This window comes from Cherax quadricarinatus, chromosome 11, assembly GCF_038502225.1.
Source record: "Cherax quadricarinatus isolate ZL_2023a chromosome 11, ASM3850222v1, whole genome shotgun sequence".
NCBI lineage: Eukaryota > Metazoa > Arthropoda > Malacostraca > Decapoda > Parastacidae > Cherax > Cherax quadricarinatus.
Genome location: NC_091302.1, coordinates 2,997,196 through 3,023,559, shown reverse-complemented (window position 1 = coordinate 3,023,559; position 26,364 = coordinate 2,997,196). Strand labels below are relative to the sequence as shown.

At 48.1% G+C, this 26,364-nt stretch overlaps 1 protein-coding gene across 1 annotated transcript in view; it reads left to right on the top strand.

The window, feature by feature from the left end:
* LOC128687667 (cadherin-99C) overlaps positions 1 to 26,364 on the top strand; it is a 302,830-nt gene that overhangs the window by 112,619 nt on the left and 163,847 nt on the right. Inside the window, exons 4-6 of the mRNA XM_053775248.2 lie at positions 11,783 to 11,955; positions 23,418 to 23,540; positions 25,557 to 25,614. Coding sequence (XP_053631223.2) covers positions 11,783 to 11,955; positions 23,418 to 23,540; positions 25,557 to 25,614 — 354 coding nt within the window. The remainder of the gene's footprint in view (positions 1 to 11,782; positions 11,956 to 23,417; positions 23,541 to 25,556; positions 25,615 to 26,364) is intronic.

Here is a 26,364-nt window from a genome sequence, read left to right as displayed (position 1 = left end):
GTGAAGGTGGGAAGTGAAGCAAGACACAGGTACCGTAGGTGACTGTTAATACCTGCCTTGAACTTTGTCTTACTGGAAGATATCTTATGTCTCTCACTCCCCTCCCCATGTCTCTTACTCCCCTCCCCTCCCCTCCCCATGTCTCTTACTCCCCTCCCCTCCCCTCCCCATGTCTCTCACTCCCCTCCCCATGTCTCTTACTCCCCTCCCCTCTCCATGTCTCTTACTCCCCTCCCCTCCCCATGTCTCTTACTCCCCTCCCCTCCCCATGTCTCTCACTCCCCTCCCCATGTCTCTTACTCCCCTCCCCTCCCCATGTCTCTTACTCCCCTCCCCATGTCTCTTACTCCCCTCCCCTCCCCATGTCTCTCACTCCCCTCCCCTCCCCATGTCTCTTACTCCCCTCCCCTCCCCATGTCTCTTACTCCCCTCCCCTCCCCTCCCCATGTCTCTTACTCCCCTCCCCATGTCTCTTACTCCCCTCCCCATGTCTATTACTCCCCTCCCCTCCCCTCCCCATGTCTCTTACTCCCCTCCCCTCCCCTCCCCATGTCTCTTACTCCCCTCCCCGCCCCTCCCCATGTCTCTCACTCCCCTCCCCTCCCCTCCCCATGTCTCTCACTCTCCTCCCCTCCCCTCCCCATGTCTCTTACTCCCCTCCCCTCCCATGTCTCTTACTCCCCTCCCCTCCCCTCCCCATGTCTCTTACTCCCCTCCCCTCCCCATGTCTCTCACTCCCCTCCCCTCCCCATGTCTCTCACTCCCCTCCCCTCCCCATGTCTCTCACTCCCATCCCCTCCCCATGTCTCTCACTCCCCTCCCCTCCCCATGTCTCTTATTCCTTTCCCCATGTCTCTTACTCCCCTCCCCTCCCCATGTCTCTCACTCCCGTCCCCTCCCCATGTCTCTCACTCCCCTCCCCTCCCCATGTCTCTTACTCCCCTCCCCTCCCCATGTCTCTTACTCCCCTCCCCTCCCCATGTCTCTCACTCCCCTCCCCTCCCCATGTCTCTCACTCTCCTCCCCTCCCCATGTCTCTTACTCGCCTCCCCTCCCCATGTCTCTTACTCCCCTCCCCTCCCCATGTCTCTCACTCTCCTCCCCTCCCCATGTCTCTTACTCGCCTCCCCTCCCCATGTCTCTTACTCCCCTCCCCTCCCCTCCCCATGTCTCTCACTCCCCTCCCCTCCCTCCCCATGTCTCTCACTCTCCTCCCCTCCCCTCCCCATGTCTCTTACTCCCCTCCCCTCCCCATGTCTCTCACTCCCCTCCCCTCCCCTCCCATGTCTCTTACTCCCCTCCCCTCCCCATGTCTCTTACTCCCCTCCCCTCCCCTCCCCATGTCTCTTACTCCCCTCCCCTCTTCTCTCACTCCCCTCCCCTCCCCATGTCTCTCACTCCCCTCCCCTCCCCATGTCTCTCACTCCCCTCCCCTCCCCATGTCTCTCACTCATCTCCCCTCCCCATGTCTCTTACTCCCTTCCCCTCCCCATGTCTCTTACTCCCCTCCCCTCCCCTCCCCTCCCCTCCCCTCCCCTCCCCTCCCCATGTCTCTCACTCCCCTCCCCTCCCCTCCCCATGTCTCTCACTCCCCTCCCCTCCCCTCCCCATGTCTCTCACTCCCCTCCCCTCCCCATGTCTCTTATTCCCCTCCCCTCCCCTCCCCATGTCTCTCACTCCCCTCCCCTCCCCTCCCCTCCCCTCCCCTCCCCATGTCTCTTACTCCCCTCCCCTCCCCTCCCCATGTTTCTCACTCCCCTCCCCTCCCTCCCCATGTCTCTCACTCTCCTCCCCTCCCCTCCCCATGTCTCTTACTCCCCTCCCCTCCCCATGTCTCTCACTCCCCTCCCCTCCCCTCCCATGTCTCTTACTCCCCTCCCCTCCCCATGTCTCTTACTCCCCTCCCCTCCCCATGTCTCTTACTCCCCTCGCCTCGTCTCTCACTCCCCTCCCCTCCCCATGTCTCTCACTCCCCTCCCCTCCCCATGTCTCTTACTCCCCTCCCCTCGTCTCTCACTCCCCTCCCCTCCCCATGTCTCTCACTCCCCTCCCCTCCCCTCCCCATGTCTCTTACTCCCCTCCCCTCCCCTCGTCTCTCACTCCCCTCCCCTCCCCATGTCTCTCACTCCCCTCCCCTCCCCTCCCCATGTCTCTTACTCCCCTCCCCTCCCCTCCCCATGTCTCTTATTCCCCTCCCCTTCCCATGTCTCTTACTCCCCTCCCCTCCCCTCCCCATGTCTCTCACTCCCCTCCCCTCCCCATGTCTCTCACTCCCCTCCCCTCCCCTCCCCATGTCTCTTACTTCCCTCCCCTCCCCTCCCCATGTCTCTTACTTCCCTCCCCTCCATTCCCCATGTCCCTCACTCCCCTCCCCACGTCTCTCACTCCCCTCCCCTCCCCATGTCTCTTACCCTCCCTTCCCATGTCTCATCCCCTCCCCATATCTCACACCCCTCCGTGTCTCTACTACTACTGCTAATACTACCACTACTACTATCACCACTACTACCATCACCACTATCACTACTACTACTACCATTACTCCTGTCACTACTACCATCATTTCCACTACTGTCACTACTACTACCACCACTACCATTACTACTATCACCACCACTACCATTACTACTATCACCACTACTACCATTACCATCACCACTACTACTATCACTACTACTACCACTATCATTACTACTATCACCACTACCATCACCACTTCTGCCATCACTACTACCACTACTACTCCCACCACCACTACTATTACTACTACCACTACTACCACCACCACTATTACCACCACTACCACCATCACTACTCGCTTTTCTCTCCTCGAAATTTGTGGCTTTTAGGAGAAATTTGACCGACTTTCATAAATGTTAACTGTGACCTTAACAGTGAACACTGTCAAGGTATGAAGGAACAGTAGCTACAACAGTGACCTTAACAGTGAACACTGTCAAGGTATGAAGGAACAGTAGCTACAACAGTGACCTTAACAGTGAACACTGTCAAGGTATGAAGGAACAGTAGCTACAACAGTGACCTTAACAGTGAACACTGTCAAGGTATGAAGGAACAGTAGCTACAACAGTGACCTTAACAGTGAACATTGTCAAGGTATGAAGGAACAGTAGCTACAACAGTGACCTTAACAGTGAACACTGTCAAGGTATGAAGGAACAGTAGCTACAACAGTGACCTTAACAGTGAACACTGTCAAGGTATGAAGGAACAGTAGCTACAACAGTGACCTTAACAGTGAACATTGTCAAGGTATGAAGGAACAGTAGCTACAACAGTGACCTTAACAGTGAACACTGTCAAGGTATGAAGGAACAGTAGCTACAACAGTGACCTTAACAGTGAACATTGTCAAGGTATGAAGGAACAGTAGCTACAACAGTGACCTTAACAGTGAACACTGTCAAGGTATGAAGGAACAGTAGCTACAACAGTGACCTTAACAGTGAACACTGTCAATGTATGAAGGAACAGTAGCTACAACAGTGACCTTAACAGTGAACACTGTCAAGGTATGAAGGAACAGTAGCTACAACAGTGACCTTAACAGTGAACACTGTCAAGGTATGAAGGAACAGTAGCTACAACAGTGACCTTAACAGTGAACACTGTCAAGGTATGAAGGAACAGTAGCTGCAACAGTGACCTTAACAGTGAACACTGTCAAGGTATGAAGGAACAGTAGCTGCAACAGTGACCTTAACAGTGAACACTGTCAAGGTATGAAGGAACAGTAGCTACAACAGTGACCTTAACAGTGAACACTGTCAAGGTATGAAGGAACAGTAGCTACAACAGTGACCTTAACAGTGAACACTGTCAAGGTATGAAGGAACAGTAGCTACAACAGTGACCTTAACAGTGAACACTGTCAAGGTATGAAGGAACAGTAGCTACAACAGTGACCTTAACAGTGAACACTGTCAAGGTATGAAGGAACAGTAGCTGCAACAGTGACCTTAACAGTGAACACTGTCAAGGTATGAAGGAACAGTAGCTGCAACAGTGACCTTAACAGTGAACACTGTCAAGGTATGAAAGAACAGTAGCTACAACAGTGACCTTAACAGTGAACATTGTCAAGGTATGAAGGAACAGTAGCTACAACAGTGACCTTAACAGTGAACATTGTCAAGGTATGAAGGAACAGTAGCTACAACAGTGACCTTAACAGTGAACACTGTCAAGGTATGAAGGAACAGTAGCTACAACAGTGACCTTAACAGTGTCAGTGTTTAAATTGCTTAAATCTCGTTGTAGTCCATTCCTTCAGTCCTTCTGGAAGACTGAGACACTTTCACAGCATTTGGGAATCTTTATTGGGAAAACGGTTCACCAGCCAGTGGCTTCTTCAGTCCAATACAGAGAAGAACAGTGGAAGATAAGAAGGAGTTCGATGTAATCAGTCCCTCAGCCTGGAGTCGATGTAATCAGTAGATCAGTCTTTATAAAAATACAACATGTGGTGGGTAGGTAAGTCAGGAAACAGGACAAGTGTTTCCTGACGCGGGTCTCAGTCATATAATGACCCACAACTGGGGCTTTTGGTCATCTGACCGAGGCCTTCCACTGGCTAACCCTTCCACCACCTTTAAAAAATTATGGTCATAATTATAACTTTATACAGCATATGTGCGAAGAAGGAGCTTGTAATAATGTTGGTAGAATTACGATAATATGTGGGGTAAAAAGGAATCATTGCGTACTAATGTGACACTTTTGTGGTAACGTTCGCCTTTTTCAGGAGCTTTGTCAAGCCGGCTTGACAAAGCTCCTGGGGAGCGAAACGTTGCCACATTAAAAAGTCACATTAGTTGTACTTGTGTCCTTTTACTTTACAAGAAGGAGCTTATATACTGTAGACAGGTGAAGTGAAGCAGTGGTAGGTGGCGTCACCTTGGACAAAGTCACAGGTGAAGCAGTGGTAGGTGGCGTCACCTTGGACAAAGTCACAGGTGAAGCAGTGATAGGTGGCGTCACCTTGGACAAAGTCACAGGTGAAGCAGTGGTAGGTGGCGTCACCTTGGACAAAGTCACAGGTGAAGCAGTGGTAGGTGGCGTCACCTTGGGCAAAGTCACAGGTAAAGCAGTGGTAGGTGGCGTCACCTTGGACAAAGTCACAGGTGAAGCGTCACAGGTGAAGCAGTGGTAGGTGGCGTCACCTTGGACAAAGCCACAGGTGAAGCAGTGGTAGGTGGCTTCACCTTGGACAAAGTCACAGGTGAAGCAGTGGTAGGTGGCGTCACCTTGGACAAAGTCACAGGTGAAGCAGTGGTAGGTGGCGTCACCTTCGACAAAGCCACAGGTGAAGCAGTGGTAGGTGGCGTCACCTTGGACAAAGCCACAGGTGAAGCAGTGGTAGGTGGCGTCACCTTGGACAAAGTCACAGGTGAAGCAGTGGTAGGTGGCGTCACCTTGGACAAAGCCACAGGTGAAGCAGTGGTAGGTGGCGTCACCTTGGACAAAGTCACAGGTGAAGAAGTGGTAGGTGGCGTCACCTTGGACAAAGTCACAGGTGAAGCAGTGGTAGGTGGCGTCACCTTGGAGAAAGCCACAGGTGAAGCAGTAATAGGTGGCGCCACCTTGGACAAAGTCACAGGTGAAGCAGTGGTAGGTGGGGTCACCTTGGACAAAGCCACAGGTGAAGCAGTGGTAGGTGGCGTCACCTTGGACAAAGCTACAGGTGAAGCAGTGGTAGGTGGCATCACCTTGGACAAAGTCACAGGTGAAGCAGTGGTAGGTGGCGTCACCTTGGACAAAGCCACAGGTGAAGCAGTGGTAGGTGGCGTCACCTTGGACAAAGTCACAGGTGAAGCAGTGGTAGGTGGCGTCACCTTGGACAAAGTCACAGGTGAAGCAGTGGTAGGTGGCGTCACCTTGGACAAAGCCACAGGTGAAGCAGTGGTAGGTGGCGTCACCTTGGACAAAGCCACAGGTGAAGCAGTGGTAGGTGGCGTCACCTTGGACAAAGTCACAGGTGAAGCAGTGGTAGGTGGCGTCACCTTGGACAAAGCCACAGGTGAAGCAGTGGTAGGTGGCGTCACCTTGGACAAAGCCACAGGTGAAGCAGTGGTAGGTGGCGTCACCTTGGACAAAGTCACAGGTGAAGCAGTGGTAGGTGGCGTCACCTTGGACAAAGTCACAGGTGAAGCAGTGGTAGGTGGCGTCACCTTGGACAAAGTCACAGGTGAAGCAGTGGTAGGTGGCGTCACCTTGGACAAAGTCACAGGTGAAGCAGTGGTAGGTGGCGTCACCTTGGACAAAGTCACAGGTGAAGCAGTGGTAGGTGGCGTCACCTTGGACAAAGTCACAGGTAAAGCAGTGGTAGGTGGCTTCACCTTGGACAAAGTCACAGGTGAAGCAGTGGTAGGTGGCGTCACCTTGGACAAAGCCACAGGTGAAGCAGTGATAGGTGGCGTCACCTTGGACAAAGTCACAGGTGAAGCAGTGGTAGGTGGCGTCACCTTGGACAAAGCCACAGGTGAAGCAGTGGTAGGTGGCGTCACCTTGGACAAAGCCACAGGTGAAGCAGTGGTAGGTGGCGTCACCTTGGACAAAGCCACAGGTGAGTACATCATGACTATAGGTTAGACAAGTGTAGAATTCCGTGTATCAAGATGTGAAGATATTGGTGTGTCAGCCACTTACCTTCACTCGCCAAGTTGTGTTTGTTGGGGTCGAGACTCAGCTTTCTGACACCAACTCCTACACGGGATAAGTAAGACACATGTGCGATAGTTGGCCATTTTTATTCCGCAATGTTTCGCCTAGAGTCGAGTACAGAAGAATTAGCAGAAGCAGTAGAGATGTGAAGAGTATGTCAGTCCATCTACCTTGAAGACGTAGTTTTGAGGTGGTCAGTCCCTCAGTCTGGAGAAGAGGTCAGCTGAACTCTTGATGGACTGATTACACTGCCTTTATTTCGCTACTACACCTGCTGCCTCTGTATGTGTCTTAATCTTCATCTTGTCAGTATTTTATACCATTTTCAACATTGCACTTTTGAAACAACCTGAGACTAAAGAAGTACTTCCTGACATCACTAGAGTTCATCTGTGTCTCCAGCGTCCACCTGTGTCCCCGTCACCCTTGTCCTTTTAATTCAAATAGTCTCTCCCTGTCTGCCCTATTAGTCCTCTTAAGATTTTGTATGTCGTAATCGTGTCCCCTCTTGATCTTCTCTCTTCTAAGGTCGTCAGGTTTAGTTTCTGCTACCTCTCCTGAGTTCTGGTCTGGTACTGGTATGATACTAGTTTGATACTAGTCTGGTACTCGTATGATACTAGTCTGGTACTAGTATGGTACTGGTATGGTACTAGTCTGGTACTGGTATGATACTAGTCTGGTACTAGTATGGTACTGGTATGGTACTAGTCTGGGACTGGTATGGTACTAGTTTGGGACTGGTATGATACTAGTCTGGTACTGGTATGATACTAGTCTGGTACTGGTATGATACTAGTATGGTACTGGTATACTAGTCTGGTACTAGTATGGTACTGGTATGATACTAGTCTGGTACTAGTATGGTACTGGTATGGTACTAGTCTGGTACTGGTATGATACTAGTCTGGTACTAGTATGGTACTGGTATGGTACTAGTCTGGTACTGGTATGATACTAGTCTGGTACTGGTATGGTACTAGTATGGTACTGGTATACTAGTCTGGTACTAGTATGGTACTGGTATGATACTAGTCTGGTACTGGTATGATACTAGTCTGGTACTGGTATGGTACTAGTATGGTACTGGTATACTAGTCTGATACTAGTATGGTACTGGTATGATAATAGTCTGATACTAGTATGGTACTGGTATGATACTAGTCTAGCACTAGTATGGTACTGGTATGATACTAGTCTGGTACTAGTATGTACTGGCATGGTACTAGTCTGGGACTGGTATGGTACTAATCTGATACTAGTATGGTACTAGTCTGGTTCTGGTCTGGTACTGGTCTGATACTATTATGGTACTAGTCTGTTACTAGTATGATACTAGTCTGTTACTAGTATGGTACGGGTCTGATACTAGTATGGTACTGATCTGTTACTAGTATGGTACCAGTCTGTTACTAATATGGTACTGGTCTGGTACTAGTATGGTACTAATCTGTTACTGGTACGGTATTGGTCTGGTACTAGTACGGTACTGGTCTGTTACTAGTATGATACTAGTCTAGTACTAGTACGGTACTGGTCTGTACTAGTATGATACTAGTCTGGTACTAGTGGAGGTTCTTGGGGTGTTTAACCAGGTGTGGGCTCCATGCTGGGGCACAGTACACGATGATTGGCCTAATACTTGTATATAATGTTCTGAAGAATTCATTGTTGAAATTCCTGGATGCTGTCTTTACATATTTGTATGTGTGTGTGTGTGTGTGTGTGTGTGTGTGTGTGTGTGTGTGTGTGTGTGTGTGTGTGTGTGTGTGTGTGGACCAGGTGACCGTGAGGAGCCATGTTTGTGGATGGAGGGAGGGAAGGAGATATGGAAGGAGGGACATAAGAAGGGAGGAATTAACGGAGCCTGGAGAGGTGTACCAGCGGACATACTTAGTCCTCCTGGTTTGCCTCCTCCTTCTTATCCTTCAGCCTTTGCTCTTCCTTCAGCCCCTGCTCTTCCTTCAGCCCCTGCTCTTCCTTCAGCCCCTGCTCTTCCTTCAGCCCCTGCTCTTCCTTCAGCCCCTGCTCTTCCTTCAGCCCCTGCTCTTCCTTCAGCCCCCTGGTCTTCCTTCAGCCCCTGCTCTTCCTTCAGCCCCTGCTCTTCCTTCAGCCCCTGCTCTTCCTTCAGCCCCCTGGTCTTCCTTCAGCCCCTGCTCTTCCTTCAGCCCCCTGGTCTTCCTTCAGCCCCTGCTCTTCCTTCAGCCCCTGCTCTTCCTTCAGCCCCTGCTCTTCCTTCAGCCCCTGCTCTTCCTTCAGCCCCTGGTCTTCCTTCAGCCCCTGGTCTTCCTTCAGCCCCTGGTCTTCCTTCAGCCCCCTGGTCTTCCTTCAGCCCCCTGCTCTTCCTTCAGCCCCTGCTCTTCCTTCAGCCCCTGCTCTTCCTTCAGCCCCCTGGTCTTCCTTCAGCCCCTGCTCTTCCTTCAGCCCCCTGGTCTTCCTTCAGCCCCTGGTCTTCCTTCAGCCCCCTGGTCTTCCTTCAGCCCCTGCTCTTCCTTCAGCCCCTGCTCTTCCTTCAGCCCCCTGGTCTTCCTTCAGCCCCTGCTCTTCCTTCAGCCCCTGCTCTTCCTTCAGCCCCTGCTCTTCCTTCAGCCCCTGCTCTTCCTTCAGCCCCTGCTCTTCCTTCAGCCCCACCTCCACACCTCCCCACCTCCACACCTCCCCACCTCCCCACCTCCACACCTCCCCACCTCCACACCTCCCCACCTCCCCACCTCCACACCTCCCCACCTCCCCACCTCCACACCTCCCCACCTCCACACCTCCCCACCTCCACACCTCCCCACCTCCCCACCTCCACACCTCCCCACCTCCACACCTCCCCACCTCTCCCCACCTCCCCACACCTCCCCACCTCCCCACCTCCACACCTCCCCACCTCCCCACCTCCACACCTCCCCACCTCCCCACCTCCCCACCTCCCCACCTCCACACCTCCCCACCTCCACACCTCCCCACCTCCCCACCTCCACACCTCCCCACCTCCCCACCTCCACACCTCCCCACCTTCCCACCTCCACACACCTCCACACCTCCCCACCTCCCACACCTCCCCACACACCTCCCCACCTCCCCACCTCCACACCTCCCCACCTCCACACACCTCCCCACACACTCCCCACCTCCCCACCTCCACACCTCCCCACCTCCACACCTCCCCACCTCCCCACCTCCCCACCTCCCCACCTCCCCACCCTCACACCTCCCCACCTCCCCACCTCCACACCTCCCCACCGCCCCACCTCCCCACCTCCCCACCTCCACACCTCCCCACCTCCACACCTCCCCGCCTCCAAACCTCCACACCGCCCCACCACCCCACCTCCCCACCTCCACACCTCCCCACCTCCCCACCTCCACACCTCCCCACCTCCCCACCTCCACACCTCCCCACCTCCCCACCTCCACACCTCCCCACCTCCCCACCTCCACACCTCCCCACCTCCACACCTCCCCACCTCCCCACCTCCCCACCTCCCCACCTCCCCACCTCCCCACCTCCCCACCTCCCCACCTCCACACCTCCCCACCTCCACACCTCCCCACCTCCACACCTCCCCACCTCCACACCTCCCCACCTCCCCACCTCCCCACCTCCACACCTCCCCACCTCCACACCTCCCCACCTCCCCACCTCCCCACCTCCCCACCTCCCCACCTCCCCACCTCCCCACCTCCCCACCTCCCCACCTCCACACCTCCCCACCTCCCCACCTCCACACCTCCCCACCTCCCCACCTCCACACCTCCCCACCTCCACACCTCCCCACCTCCCCACCTCCCCACCTCCCCACCTCCCCACCTCCCCACCTCCACACCTCCCCACCTCCCCACCTCCACACCTCCCCACCTCCACACCTCCCCACCTCCACACCTCCCCACCTCCACACCTCCCCACCTCCACACCTCCCCACCTCCCCACCTCCACACCTCCCCACCTCCCCACCTCCACACCTCCCCGCCTCCAAACCTCCACACCTCCCCACCTCCACACCTCCCCACCTCCCCACCTCCCCACCTCCACACCTCCCCACCTCCACACCTCCCCACCTCCCCACCTCCCCACCTCCCCACCTCCACACCTCCCCACCTCCCCACCTCCCCACCTCCTCCCCACCTCCCCACCTCCCCACCTCCACACCTCCACACCTCCCCACCTCCCCCCCTCCCCACCTCCACACCTCCCCACCTCCCCACCTCCCCACCTCCCCACCTCCCCACCTCCCCACCTCCACACCTCCACACCTCCCCACCTCCACACCTCCCCACCTCCCCACCTCCACACCTCCCCACCTCCCCACCTCCACACCTCCCCACCTCCCCACTTCCACACCTCCCCACCTCCACACCTCCCCACCTCCCCACCTCCCCACCTCCACACCTCCCCACCTCCCCACCTCCCCACCTCCACACCTCCCCACCTCCACACCTCCCCACCTCCCCACCTCCACACCTCCCCACCTCCCCACCTCCCCACCTCCACACCTCCCCACCTCCCACCTCCCCACCTCCCCACCTCCCCACCTCCCCACCTCCCCACCTCCCCACCTCCCCACCTCCCCACCTCCACACCTCCCCACCTCCCCACCTCCACACCTCCCCACCTCCACACCTCCCCACCTCCACACCTCCCCACCTCCCCACCTCCCCACCTCCACACCTCCCCACCTCCCCACCTCCACACCTCCCCACCTCCACACCTCCACACCTCCCACCTCCCCACCTCCACACCTCCCCACCTCCCCACCTCCACACCTCCACACCTCCCCACCTCCACACCTCCACACCTCCCCACCTCCACACTCTCCAGGTGGAGACTGTATAAAACACCGACAAAGTGAAGATTAAGACACACGTGCAACAGTTGGGTATGTTTATGGATGAAAAGTTTCTCCTGCACAGTAGTCTTCTTCAGTCAAATAAAGAGGCAGCAGTAGTGATGAAATAAAGATGATGTAATTAGTCTATCAACCTTGGAGAAAAAGTATTTGAGGTGGTCAGTCCCGGGTCTAGGGCCATGCTACGGTAGTAACACAGAGGTGCTTGTGTACATATTACAAAGGGTGTAACAACTGATGTAATTATCTTGTTTGTGTTGCAGAGGTGTCACAACTAACGTCGCCCTCAGAGGTGCCAGTGGAGGGTGACCCTCACACCGAGGTGGACCTCGAGGTGTCAGAAGCTGGCAAGGAATACTTCATACTTAATGGTCGACGTCTGCAGCTGGTGAAACCGCTGGACCGTGACAACCAGCTGTCTACTCTCAGGTTCCAGGTGAGTCTACACGCCTCAGGTGACAGGTGAGGCTACACACCTCAGGTGACAGGTGGGTCTGACAGTTGAGCCTACACACCTCAGGTGACAGGTGAGGCTACACACCTCAGGTGACAGGTGGGTCTGACAGTTGAGCCTACACGCCTCAGGTGACAGGTGAGCCTACACACCTCAGGTGACAGGTGCCCACAATACACCTCTGGGTGGGTGCACCTCTACGCCCACCTCTGGTTAATACATCCGGCAACGGGCTTGTGGTTGCCCACTGTTGTAAGTTCTACACCTGTGTGCTCACCTCACTCACTCACCTGCTGATAACAAACATCTTTGCCAGTATCAGAGCTGCATCCTTGATGTTATTCTTATAGTTGTGGTGGGTAATGAAAGACGAGTACAACAACAACACTGTACTCTACTTCCCAAATCACAACACAACACAAAAGGCGATCAAATATAAACAGAATAACATAGGATTTAATTCTTTCACTGCTCCCAACACCTTACAGTTATCCTATTCCAGCTTATTTCAAAGCTATTATGCTACCTAAGTTTATTTGAGAGTGCAGCTTCATCTTAGGTACCTGTGTCACCCTTTCCCTCCCTCGATGTCACCTACAGTAGTTGACTAAGAGCCAGGTACCTATTTACTACTACAGTAGGTGAAGCAGGGCGTCAGGTGTCAGGAGACTCGGCCACGCATTTCACTTTGCCTGGAAATCAAACCCCGGTCATTTCTCTTGTGAGTCGAATGTTCTGCAACTACGGAAACGAAAGGCGTAGGTAGTGTTCTTCATGAATAAATAACACCTGCAGGGTGTGGGTTACCTCAGCAACACTGTGTGTGTACTCACCTAATTGTGGTTGCAGGGGTCGCTCCATAGCTCCTGGCACCGCCTCTTCACTGGTCGCTACTAGGTTCACTCCCTGCTCCATGAGCTTTATCATATCTTGTGTGTGTGTGTGTGTGTGTGTGTGTGTGTGTGTGTGTGTGTGTGTGTGTGTGTGTGTGTGTGTGTGTGTGTGTGTGTTGTGCCGCTCCGTTCCAGTCGCCGTACGCTGGTCAACATCAAGAATGCCACTACACCGTACTGTTGGCTGTAGATGTCTGTAGGGGTCGAGACTCAGCTCCTGGTACCGCCTGCTAGATTACAGTGATCATCATCGCTGACTACAGGTCTCTTGCAATTTATACCTACGGTTGTAGCTGTGTATTCAGTTTGCCTCCACCACCCTCATGGAAGTCACCCTGAGACTAAACAAGTACATCGTTTAGAAAACCACAAGTTGAAGTATGAGACACTTGTGCAACGTTTGGGAATCTTTATTGTGGAAACATTTCGCCCAGCCAGTGGCTTCTTCAGTCCAATATAGAGAACAGGGGAAGATGAGGGACTAATTACCTTAAACTCCTCATCTTCCACCGTTCTTCTCTGTATTGGACTGAAAAAGCCACTCGCTGGGCGAAACGTTTTCACAATAAAGATTCCCAAACGTTGCACAAGTGTCTCATTCTTCAAGTACTGTCTTATATCACTATGGTTTATGTGTCTTCAGCTTCCACCTGTGTCCCCTTGATCCTGGTCCACCTGTGTCCCCTTGATCCTGGTCCACCTGTGTCCCCTTGATCCTGGTCCACCTGTGTCCCCTTGATCCTGGTCCACCTGTGTCCCCTTGATCCTGGTCCACCTGTGTCCCCTTGATCCTGGTCCACCTGTGTCCCCTTGATCCTGGTCCACCTGTGCCCCCTTGATCCTGGTCCTCTTTTATCCCTGTGTTTCATTTGTGTCTTCAGGTGTCACTTGTGTCCCCTGGTCCTCCTCATTCAAACATAAGTTCTCTGGCAACGGGACACAAAAGCACCAAAGGTACTGTATATTTCCCCAGTCATTCACATCACCTTGAAAACTCTCACCACTCTAACACTTCCTCGCCCCGAGGCTCCTCCTCGACCTGCTACTTTCACAAGGCCGGTGTAGCACATTGTCCTACTTACTGCTACCTCTCCTACAGCAATGTATTTATTTCTATTTGTCTGTCACACGCAGAAAGCTCGAGTTCTTCCCTCAGGTGAAGGGAAGGTTGGTTAGTTAATGAGGTTTAACGCCTATCTACTACACGAGGGTTATTTATACTGCGTGTCACCTGTACACCACCAGTCTAGGAATACAGTGGAACCCCGATGTTTGAACTTAATTGATTTCTACTTGCTGTTCGAACTGGAGGATGTTGAACTGACTCTTCCGAAGGTCTCTGAGCCAGGTCAATGTCAGAGGTCACTTCAAAGCACTTTTGAAACAGGGCTTTCATGTAACATTATTTTTACAACTGAATCTTAAACAAGTCAACGCATTCGGACTCCAGAAAAATGCTCAAAGACCGGGTCAGTTTTTTCCGAACAAAATTTTTTGGACTCCGGTTTGTTCGAGGTCCAGTACGTTCCATCACCGGGGTTCCACTGTACTTTTAATACCTAGGGAGTATACCTGGAGTATACCTAGAGAGGGTTTCACGGATCAACGCCCCCGCGGCCTGGTCTGTGACCAGGCCTCGCGGTTGATCAGGGCCTGATCAACCAGGCTGTTAAAATAAATTTTCGCCATATATACATACACTGAGAGACAAACACCTGACTGTGTATATGTCTATCCTGTAATACAAGGTTAATGTTTGGGACAGCAATCTGATAAGTTAGATATAAAATTCCGGAGTACAGAGGAAATCTTTATTTTACACGTTTCGATCACTGAGGTTTACTAAGTCTTGATAAAGTCCAGTCCTGCGAACTGGTAAGAAAGGCAGGCTCCTTACCCAGCTTTAAGAATAGATATGACAGGGTTCCCGAAGTTAAGAGGCAGAGGTGCTACTAGTACCCAGCGGAGACGTGGTATCAGGAACCCAAATGTGACGCCTGGAATCACATATGGCTAAGTACATATCGCTGAAGACAATAGACACAGCAAGTGTTCTTGGTATCCGGGAAAAAAATCACGGGGAAAAAGTTCACAATTTTGGCCAGGAAAAAGAGGCACATTTTATTTAAATGTATATGTTCAGTGTTAGGTTTATATTGTTATTTTTTTCCCCGTTAATTTTTTCCTGAATCCAAGTGTTGTTAAGGGTTGATAAAACTCTGTCCTGAGCGTAACCTTGTCCTGACACACCGTTGTTCTCTTCTCTAAATCTTCATATACAACCCTGTCAACATTCCTGCACATCCAACTTCCTGTTCAGGGTTCCTTGTCCAGGTATCCTTGCCCAGGTATCCTTGTTCAGGGATCCTTGACAGGTATCCTTGTTCAGGTATCCTTGACCAGGTATCCTTGTTCAGGGATCCTTGACAGGTATCCTTGTTCAGGTATCCTTGACCAGGTATCCTTGTTCAGGGATCCTTGACAGGTATCTTGTGCAGGTATCCTTGACCAGGTATCCTTGTTCAGGGATCCTTGACAGGTATCCTTGTCCAGGTATCCTTGACCAGGTATCCTTGTTCAGGGATCCTTGACAGGTATCCTTGTCCAGGTATCCTTGACCAGGTATCCTTGTTCAGGGATCCTTGACAGGTATCCTTGTCCAGGTATCCTTGACCAGGTATCCTTGTCCAGGTATCCTTGACAGGTATCCTTGTCCAGGTATCCTTGCCCAGGTATCCTGGTTCAGGGATCCTTGACAGGTATCCTTGTCTAGGTATCCTTGACCAGGTATCCTTGTTCAGGGATCCTTGACAGGTATCCTTGTCCAGGTATCCTTGTCCAGGTATTCTTGACAGGTATCCTTGTCCAGGTATTCTTGACAGGTATCCTTGTCCAGGTATCCTTGCTTTTAGGCGATTTTTTTTTTTTATATTCTTGGATATACATGCCAAGATTAGTATTCATACATGAGCTTATTTACAAGGTAAGACTGTTATCCTACCTCAGCTTAGTTACAAGCTAAAACTGTTGTCCTACTTCAGCTTATTTACAAGCTAAAGCTGTTGTCCTACCTCAGCTTATTTACAAGCTAAAACTGTTGTCCAACTTCAGCTTATTTACAAGCTAAAGCTGTTATCCTACCACAGCTTATTTACAAGCTAAAGCTGTTGTCCTACCTCAGCTTATTTACAAGCTAAGACTGTTGTCCTACCTCAGCTTATTTACAAGCTAAGACTTATCTTACCTCAGCTTATTTACAAGCTCAGCCCTGTGTAAGGTATGCTACCATAGCCCAAGATGCGACCCACACCAACCCACTAACACCCAGGTACCTACTTACTGCTAGGTGAACAGTGACAGCAGGTGTAAGGTAACATGCCCTACTCTCCATTTTTTAACAGACAAAACACACACAAAAGAACCGTATGGGGCATATAAAGAGGGAGGAATAGAGGATGGGAGGGATGTAGGGAGGGAGGGAGAGAGAAAGAGAGAAAGCAGGAGGCGACTAACTTGTAGGGTAAGTGAAAACTTGTCTGGCTGGCTTGTGAGGAGTGGCTAGGTCCCTGCACAGCATTCACTATAATAATAATAATAATAATAATAATAATAATAATAATAATAATAATAATAATAATTATTATTATTATTATTATTATTATTATTATTATTATAATTAATAATATCTTTATTTCTACAAGTACATGTACAAGATATACAGACCATAGCTGACATCAGTGACATACTACTATATAGAAATCCCCTTGTTATGCAGAGGATTTCCCGCAAATTAGGTCAATTTTCTCCCAGGATGCGACCCACACCAGTCCACTAACACCCAGGCACCTATTTTACTGCTAGGTGAACAGTGACAGTAAGTGTCTTAAGGAAACACTTCCTAATGTTTACACCCGTACCGGGGATCGAACCATGGATCTCAGTGTGAGCTGGGTGCACTAGCGATCGAGCTACGGGACATCCACTCTACTCAGTGATTTGTGTTGCAGGGGGTCGGGGGTCGAGTCACGGCTCCTGATCTAACCTCTTAAATTATTTTAATGGGTATTTCTGACTTCTGCTTTCATTCGCTTTATTTCTTTTAAAGCTATTTATTCCTCTTTGCCTCCACTCCTTCTTTATTCAAGCCATTCCAGTTTTCAACCACTCTGTGGCTGCATAATTAATGCCTGACAGTTCTTGTTTACATGATAATTACATCTGCTTCAGTTCCCTCTTATTGTATTACTTTCAGTTCTTCATCTAGTTGGATTGTAAACCTTTGGATGCTTTCGAGTGTTTGCGCTACGTACTCAGTGTTCTGTGCCTGGGCTACGTACTCAGTGTTCTGTGCCTGGGCTACGTACTCAGTGTTCTGTGCCTGGGCTACGTAATCAGTGTTTTGCGCCTGTGGTATGTAATCAGTGTTCTGAGCTTTGTGTATATGTGGGGGCTGACGTTATCCACTTTGTGAGTGATATGTTTGATGTCATATAAACTGCCAGGTCCTGCTCTGAAGACTGACTTACCTTTGATGAGTTCCGAGAATCTCTTTATTCCCAGAGCTCAGCGATGGGAAAACCTCTTCCTAGTAGCTCGATTGCTAGTGCACTCAGCTCACACACTGAGTTCCGTGGTTCGATCCCTGGTGCGGGTAGAAACATTTGGGCGTGTCTTCTTAAGACACCTGCTGTCCATGTTCACCTAACAGTACAGTAGATACCTAGATGTTAGCCGACAAAATTAAGCTGATTTGCGGGAAGTGCTCTTCATGACAAGGGGCTTTCTACACAGTATATCATTGGTGTCAGTTATGGTCTGTATAAGCTGTATCATGTACTTGTAGACATAAATATTATATTCTATAGAGGTCCTTGACCAAAAGTTTCCTCGAGACTTGCGTCAGCACGAATTGTTAGATTTCCATTAGGTTAGGTAAGATTTGTCAGGAAACAGGGCAAGTGTTTACTGACGCGGGTCTTAGTCATATGATGACCCACAGCTGGAGCTCTTGGTCATCTGACCGAGGCCTTCTTTTTAAGATTTCCGTTAACAAAGAAGACACTGTTGACAGAAGTTTGAATTGTGAAAGTGTGTGGTGGGTGGGTGAACCAGGGCTCGTGCTGGAGGGTACACATGCTGTGGAGGCGGATCTGAGGACGTCTGGGCATGAATGAGGGTAGGGAAAGTTTACACAGTGGGCTGGGCACTGTGGGAGGCTAGGGAATAGAGAGAGTGGGTACCCAGCGTATAGGTTGGGGTATTCGTGGTTTAATAATAATAATTATCATAATATCTTTATCTCTACAAGTACAGGCCTCGCTGACATTAATGTACTGCTATATTGGTAACTGCTTCAGCTCACACAATGACGGACCTTAATTCTATCCCCGGATTAGTGGAAACGTTGAGCATGTTTCCCTATTTGCCTAGAAGTAAGTAGGTATCTGCTGCCCCTATTTGCCTAGGAGTAAGTAGGTACATGGTTGTTAACAGACGGTTGTGTGTGGCATCCTGGGGTAGAGGATTGAAACCCAAAAAGTATTGGACCACTACTGAGAGGAGACTCATATACTGACGACGAACAGGAAATGAATGAAATCCTAAAAGAACAGTATGAGTCGGTGTTCAGCAACCCACTAAATGACAGCAAGGTAGAAAATGCAGAAATATTTTTCACTCCAGAAGAAGGCCGCGCTGACCAACTAACTGACATTAGTACAAATCCCATAGATTTCGAAAAAGAAATGGATAACATGCCCACTCACTCAGCACCTGGACCAGATTCATGGAATGCTGTGTTTATAAAGAAGTACAAAGTACCACTAGCACGAGTTCTCAGTATTCTTTGGAGAAAGAGCTTAGATCTAGGTGAAATACCAGAGGCCTTACAGAGTGCAGATATAGCTCCTTTGTATAAGGGAGGTAGTAGAGCACTAGCTAAAAATTACAGACCAGTAGCCCTAACCTCTCACATCATAAAAATCTTCGAAAGAGTGATGAGACGGCAGCTACAAATTTCATGGACCTGCACAACCAACATAACCCGAATCAGCATAGTTTTAGAGCAGGACGATCATATCTGTCACAGCTGCTGAACCATTATGACAGAATTACGGAGGCACTGGAAGACGACCAAAACGCAGATGTGATTTACACAGATTTTGCAAAGGCGTTTGACAAATGCGATCATAGATAGCGCACAAAATGAAGGCCATGGTCATTACGGGGAAGGTAGGCAGATGGATTTTCGGTTTCCTAACACACAGAACACAAAAAGTAGTAGTGAACAGGGCAAGATCCAGCATCAGCGAGGTCAAAAGCTCAGTGCCCCAAGGCACTCTCCTGGCACCTCTGCTGTTCCTCATCCTCGTAGCAGACATAGACAAAAACACCCGGCACACTTTTGTATCATCATTTGCAGATGACACTAAAATAAGCATGAAAGTCAGTACGGTAGAGGACACTGAAAAGGTACAGGAAGACATAAACAGGGTTTTCCAGTGGGCAGTGGACAACAACATGACGTTCAATGGTGATAAGTTCCAGTTGCTTAGGTATGGAGAGAATGAAGAACTCAAAAGGAACACTATATACAAAACTCAAGAGGGTCGCCAAATAGAATGTAAGGAAAATGTAAAAGACCTAGGAATAATTATGTCAGCTGATCTTTCTTTTAATGACCATAACAAGACAAAGATCACGACAGCCAGGAAGATCACTGGGTGGGTATTGAGAACTTTCAAAACAAGGGAAACAATGCCGATGGTGACACTCTTCAAATCGCTAGTGCTCCCTCACTTAGAATATTGCTCAGTGCTGACGGCCCCGTTCAGGGCAGGAGAAATATCGGAGCTGGAACATATACAAAGATCGTTTACGGCTCACATTGAGCCAGTAAAGCACCTAAACTACTGGGAACGCCTGCAAGTCTTGAACATGTACTCACTGGAGCGGAGGAGAGAGAGGTACATGATAATATATATCTGGAAGGTACTTGAGGGCTTGGTCCCAAATCTACACACTGCCATAACAACATACTGGAGTGAGAGATATGGGAGGAAGTGCAAAATAAACCCAGTGAGGAGCAGGGGTGCGGTGGGGACAATAAGGGAACACTGTATCAACATTCGGGGTCCCAGACTTTTCAACATCTTAGCAGAGGATATCAGAAACACTGCTGGAACAAGTGTTGAAGCCTTCCAGAGGAAACTAGACAAGTATCTTCACCAGGTGCCAGATCAACCAGGCTGTGATGGATATGTGGGGCAGCAGGCCTCCAGCAGCAACAGCCTGGTTGACCAGGCGAGCACCAGACGAGCCTGGCCCATGGCCGGGCTCAGAGAGTAGATATACTATCGAAATTCTTCAAAGGTATCAAAGGTAAGGTATATACCCCAGTGTTTATAAGTCACATTGTTGTGACTGCGTTATCCTGGGTTAAATCTTTATAATACACTAAAGAATATAAAGTCACAGTACTTTGGCCGGAATAATTCACTCAAAACCCGCACTCGGAAGAGGAACCTTGTGGCGACTCTTCGCTTCCTCCTGGACTACTGTCCAGGTCAGAGAGAAACGTCATATACAGTGTAATATGCAATAAGATCACAGTAAACGTGTGGTATCACAATATGAAAAATAACCACAGTAAAATAGTGAACTTTCAATCGCTTTCATGATTTCTTTCGTTATCAATGACCAGTCCCTCAGCCTGGAGGCTGAGGGACTGGTCAGTCAGCCCCTGAAGCCTCCAGGCTGAGGGACTGACCACCTCAAATTCTTTTTCTCCAAAGTTGATGGATTGATTATATCATCTTTATTTCACTTTTACTGCTCTCTTTGTATTTGACTTAAGAAGCCTACCGTGTAGGCGAAACGTTTCATAAATAAAGATACCCAGCTGTTGCACATGTCTAATTTATCCACACCTGTCTTACCATACCCAGCAAGTGTTGCATGTGCTTATTTCTTCACAAATTTGAAGTTGCAATAAGTGTTATGAGAATTAGAGAGATCTTCCTCTGGCAGTATTTTGATGCTACTGGGCCGCTCTTGATCCTGGGAATTAGATCGAGCCTCTTCTTCTTTGGATCAAATCGGATTACTAGCGAGGTGGCTCGCTACCAGTTTAACTGGTAAATGTCAAGGACATGTCCATATGAAAACGGGCGTATAGGACACGCCCATATCATACACGGACATAGAGGACACGCCCAACACTATAAGGAAGACGAAGCAACAATACAAGCAAAAATAAAGCTCTTGCTGGGCGAAATGTTGCACAAGTTGCGTTATTATTCTTGTCAGTGTGGCATGCATATGGGCACGGGCAGTATGCAATACCCAGATAGCTAGCTCACTCAGCTCACACACTGAAGTACGTTGCTCGATCCCCGGTACAGGTGGAAACATTAGGACATGTTTCCTTAACACACCTACTATCACTGTTCATATAGCAGTAAAATAGGTACCTGGGTGTTAGTGGACTGGTGTGGGTCACATCCTGTTGGACAGAATTGACCTAATTTGCAGGAAATGCTCTGCATAACAAGTGACTTTCTATATAGTAATATGTCATTGATGTCAGCTGTGGCCTGTATACCTAGTACAATTACTTGTAGAAATAAAGATTGTTATTATTATTTTTTCTTATGACGATAACACACAAAAGTAGAATGCTTGACGATATCCCCGTCACCCTATCGAAAAAAAGGGAATGGGTGGGGTTTAAACGCATGGTGAGTGGTAAAACTCCACCTCAAACTAACACATTGCAACACTTGAATAAAGGAGTGCCAAAGTATCAATATCGGTATCGATATTAGTGAGTATAGGCTTATTTTGATGCTATCGGTATAAGTAAATTTATTTATCGCCCCATCACTATTGTGGAACCCACCCGGAATATGACAGGGAAATATAGCTTTGTGATCCTTAACAACCACAAGACTTACGAGTAAGCTTTGTTGACCCTGAACAATAAATAAGCTTTGGTGGCCCTTAACAAACTCAACAGGAAAATTGTGATGGCCCTAACAACCCCACCAACACGTTGGTAGGTAAGACACATAGTCATCAGTTAGGTAACTTTATTCCGAAACGTTTCGCCTACACAGTAGACTTTTTCAGTCGAATACAGAAAGTAGGCAGGAACAGTAACGATGTGAAGACGATGTAATCAGTCCATCACCCTTGAAGTCGTACATTTAAGGTTGTCAGTCCCTCAGCCTGGAGAAGTTCAGCTCCATAGCCTGGAACTATCTGAAGATCAAGGGACAGTGCGGAGACTTAAATACTGTCGGAAGGAGAGGTGCAGAGTAGTAGTAGTGAGAATGGAGCCACTGAGAGGTCACGTCCCTCTCAGATCAAACAATTCTCATTTGAAAAAGTTGTCCAAGGTGTTTTCTGTACCAAGATGCCATTGTGTTGCTGTGTCTGACAGTGTGAATATCAAAATGGTATACAATACCGACAGGTTGGTAGGTAAGACACATAGGCAACAGTTAGGCAACTTTATTCCAAAACGTTTCTGAAACTTTTCAGAATAAAGTTGCCTAACTGTTGCCTATGTGTCTTACCAACCTGTCGGTATTGTATACCATTTTGATATTCCCACCAACACGTAAGCTGTGGTGGTCCTTAACCTTAGCATCAAGTAAGTTGTGGTGGCCCTTAACAACCCCACCAAGTGAGCTGTGATGGCCCTTAATAACTTCACCAAGTAAGCTGTAGTGACCCTTAACAAACCCCCAACAAGCTGTGGTGACCCTTAACAACCCCACCAACACCAGCAGCAAGTTGCTAGAGAGTAAGTTTGTTCATTACGGCTTATGCTGTCAGTGGCCCTTATAAACTCAACAAAGAAGAAAGAAGTTTGTTCAGGTACAAGTACACACAAGTACAATGTACACAAATACAAGTGCGTACAGTCATACATAGTAACATATACAAAATAACCACAGTAGGAGTTGAAGGATCGCTGTAGGCCTTTTGAGTTGCAATCAACACATCGTCAGGAGCTTGCAATGTTGCAGAAAGAGTAGAGAAATATAGTAGTTAGGATGGTGCTCATCACCAACACTTAGGCTGAGGGACTGATTACCTATTTTTGTATAAAGTTCTACTGGCTTCCAAGTATCCTTGAATTTGTATTGATAAAGCCACTGGTTGGCAAAACTACAATAAAGATACCCAGATGTTGCACATGTGTCTTATTTTCATTTGTCGATATTGTATACCATTAATGTACATCTATGTATTTGTTCCAGTTCTGATATTTCCCCAGATTTGAATGGGGCCGTCAACACTGAACAGTATTCCAAATGAGGGAGCACTAACGATTTGAAAGGTATCACCATTGGCATTACGTATTTCCTTTCTTTTGAAAGTTCTCATTACTCACCCTGTCATCTTCCTGGCTGCCATGACCTTTGGCACAGGGGCTATGCAAAATGTCATCTGTTTCCTTCCAAGTACAAACCCTTATGGGCTTAGCCCTTCTCCATGAACATGAGGAAAGTTCTTTGACTAACCAGTGACTGTTGCTTCCAGGTATCGTGTGCCATCAGGAATAGCACTCAGGTGCGCAGTATACCTATCATAGTGCGTATCACAGACATCAATGATAATGCTCCTGTCTTCTCTGGGCTGCCTTATGCCGTTACTGTACCTGAGGTAAGAACGGGGGGGGATGTCTTACACACATACAGGTTTAGCACTTTGCTTTTAATGTAATACTATAATAATAATTACAATAATAATGATTAGGACAATAATACAATAATAATAATAATGATAATTACTACTACTGCTAATAATAATAATAATGATAATGACTGTAACTACTACTGCTACTACTAATAATAATGACGGTAATAATAATAGTAGATTTAAGTTCTATTTAATGTATGTATTGACCTACATGTGGTTGCTGGGGTCGATTCACAGCTCCTGGGTGGGTCAGTAAAGTTGCAGTTTGCCCCTACACTGAGTCATTCAAGTTTCAACTCAGTCACTTTACTGCATATACACCGGAAGAGACCTCTGTGTATATACTGGAAGATGTATACTTCTCAGTGTATATACACAGATACACTGAGATACACTCTTCAGCATATATAGAAATACACACCTCAGTATATATATATATATATATATATATATATATATATATATATATATATATATATATATATATATATATATATATATATATATATATATATATTTCTTTCAACACACCGGCCGTATCCCACCGAGGCGGGGTGGCCCAAAAGGAAGAACAAAAGTTTCTCTTTTGCATTTAATAATATACACAAGAGAAGGGGTTACTAGCCCCTTACTAGTTACTAGCCCCTTGCCTTTTTCAACACGCATGGCGTATAGAGGAAGAATTCTGTTCCACCTCCCCTTGGAGATAAGAGGAAATAAACAAGAACAAGAACTAGGAAGAAAACCCAGAGGGGTATGTATATATATGCTTGTACATGTATGTGTAATGTGACCTAAGTGTAAGTAGAAGTAGCAAGATGTACCTGAAATCTTGCATGTTCATGAGACAGAAAAAAGGACACCAGCAATCCTTCCATCATGTAAAACAATTACAGGCTTTTGTTTTACACTCACTTGGCAGGATGGTAGTACCTCCCTGGGTGGTTGCTGTCTACCAACCTACTACCATAATATATATATATATATATATATATATATATATATATATATATATATATATATATATATATATATACTCGTATATATATTATACACTCACACACACTGGGGGGAACGCTAAACCTGTAGGGATTATACAGCGCCTGTGGGGGGAATATGGAAGGCATTCAGGTTTAATTCAGGGAATTGGAGCAGAGATCCAATTCCATAGATCAAGAGCCTCTCACCAGCATCAAGGAACCTCTCTTGATTGAAAAAAATCCTGTGAGTATCAGGTCCTTGTTTAAAGGAGATGGGACTTCCACTGATGGCAGACACTGCCAACATTCCTCACAAAACCCTGACTCCCACTTGACTTTGAGCACCACTGTATGACCCTGATGGGTTTAGCACTTAGTTTTGATTATAATAATAATATTAATTGACTTTGAGGAATCTATTGGTAGCATACTCGTGAACTTTACTTCGATTCCACACTCGTCTAACACCATTCATCAAACCCCATCAAGGGAGACTCCTTGATGCTGCTGAGGGGATTTTGATTTGAAAAATTTAATTTTCGATTATGATAATAATGAGCTGAATAATTGGACCAGTGCAGTAGTTCCTTGAATCAGACCTGAATGCTTTCTTTTTTCTTAGGCACTGTGTATCCCCCTGTGAGTTTAGCTCTTCCCCATGAATGATAGAGCAGATTAGATTGGATTCTTTATTTGATCATGATAAGTGTGCGTGCATTTTGGGCAAACTTAAGACTAACTGAAGATTAATAAGGCAATGACTAATTGAGTGTTTTTATATAATCTCTTAAGGGGTTGTAAATATAAATTTAGGAGTTACAATGAATATAAGCGAATTGGATGTAACACTGTACTAATCATCAAAAATTACAGTCAAGTTATGAATGTACAGATAAATACTGTTTAAGTTGGGGTTACCTTAATGTTGAGTAATTTAGCTGGATAATAAATTTTTGTATTTTACAGTGTGTAATGGTGTACTGTCTTTCTTTTTGCACAGTTGACACCAGTGGGCTCAACAATCTTCAGAAAGGTACATGCTGAAGACTTAGATGCTGGTAATGTAACACTTCTTTAGTGCCATCATTTACATAGGCTAAGGTTGTTCATGTTAGATTATGCAGAAAATAATAGGGTTGTTAGGGGAAGGCAATTTTGAAACACCTTTAGTAAATTTATTTAGGAACAGCTACACATAAGTTCTTTTTTTTTTAAAGTTGGCTGTCTCCCACCGAGGCAGGGTGCCCCAAAAAGAAAGAAAGAAATCCCCAAAAAGAAAATATTTTCATCATTCAACACTTTCACCTCACTCATACATAATCACTGTTTTTGCAGAGGTGCCCAGAACACGAAAGTTTAGAAGCATACACGTATAAAGATACACAACATATCCCTCCAAACTGCCAATATCCCAAACCCTCTCTTAAAGCGCAGGCATTGTACTTCCATTTTCAGTACTCGAGTCCAGCTATATAAAAATAACCGGTTTCCCTGAATCTCTTCACTAAATATTACCCTGCTCACACTCCAACAGCTCGTCAGGTCCCAAATACCATTTGTCTCCATTCACTCCTAACACGCTCATGCATGCTTACTGGAAGTCCAAGCCCCTCGCCCACAAAACCTCCTTTACCCCCTCCCTCCTACCTTTTTGAGGACGACCCCTACCCCGCCTTCCTTCCCCTACAGATTTATACGCTGTCCATGTCATTCTACTGTGGTCCATTCTCTCTAAATGACCAAACCATCTCAACAACCCCTCTTCAACCCTCTGACTAATACTTTTATTAACTCCACACCTTCTAATA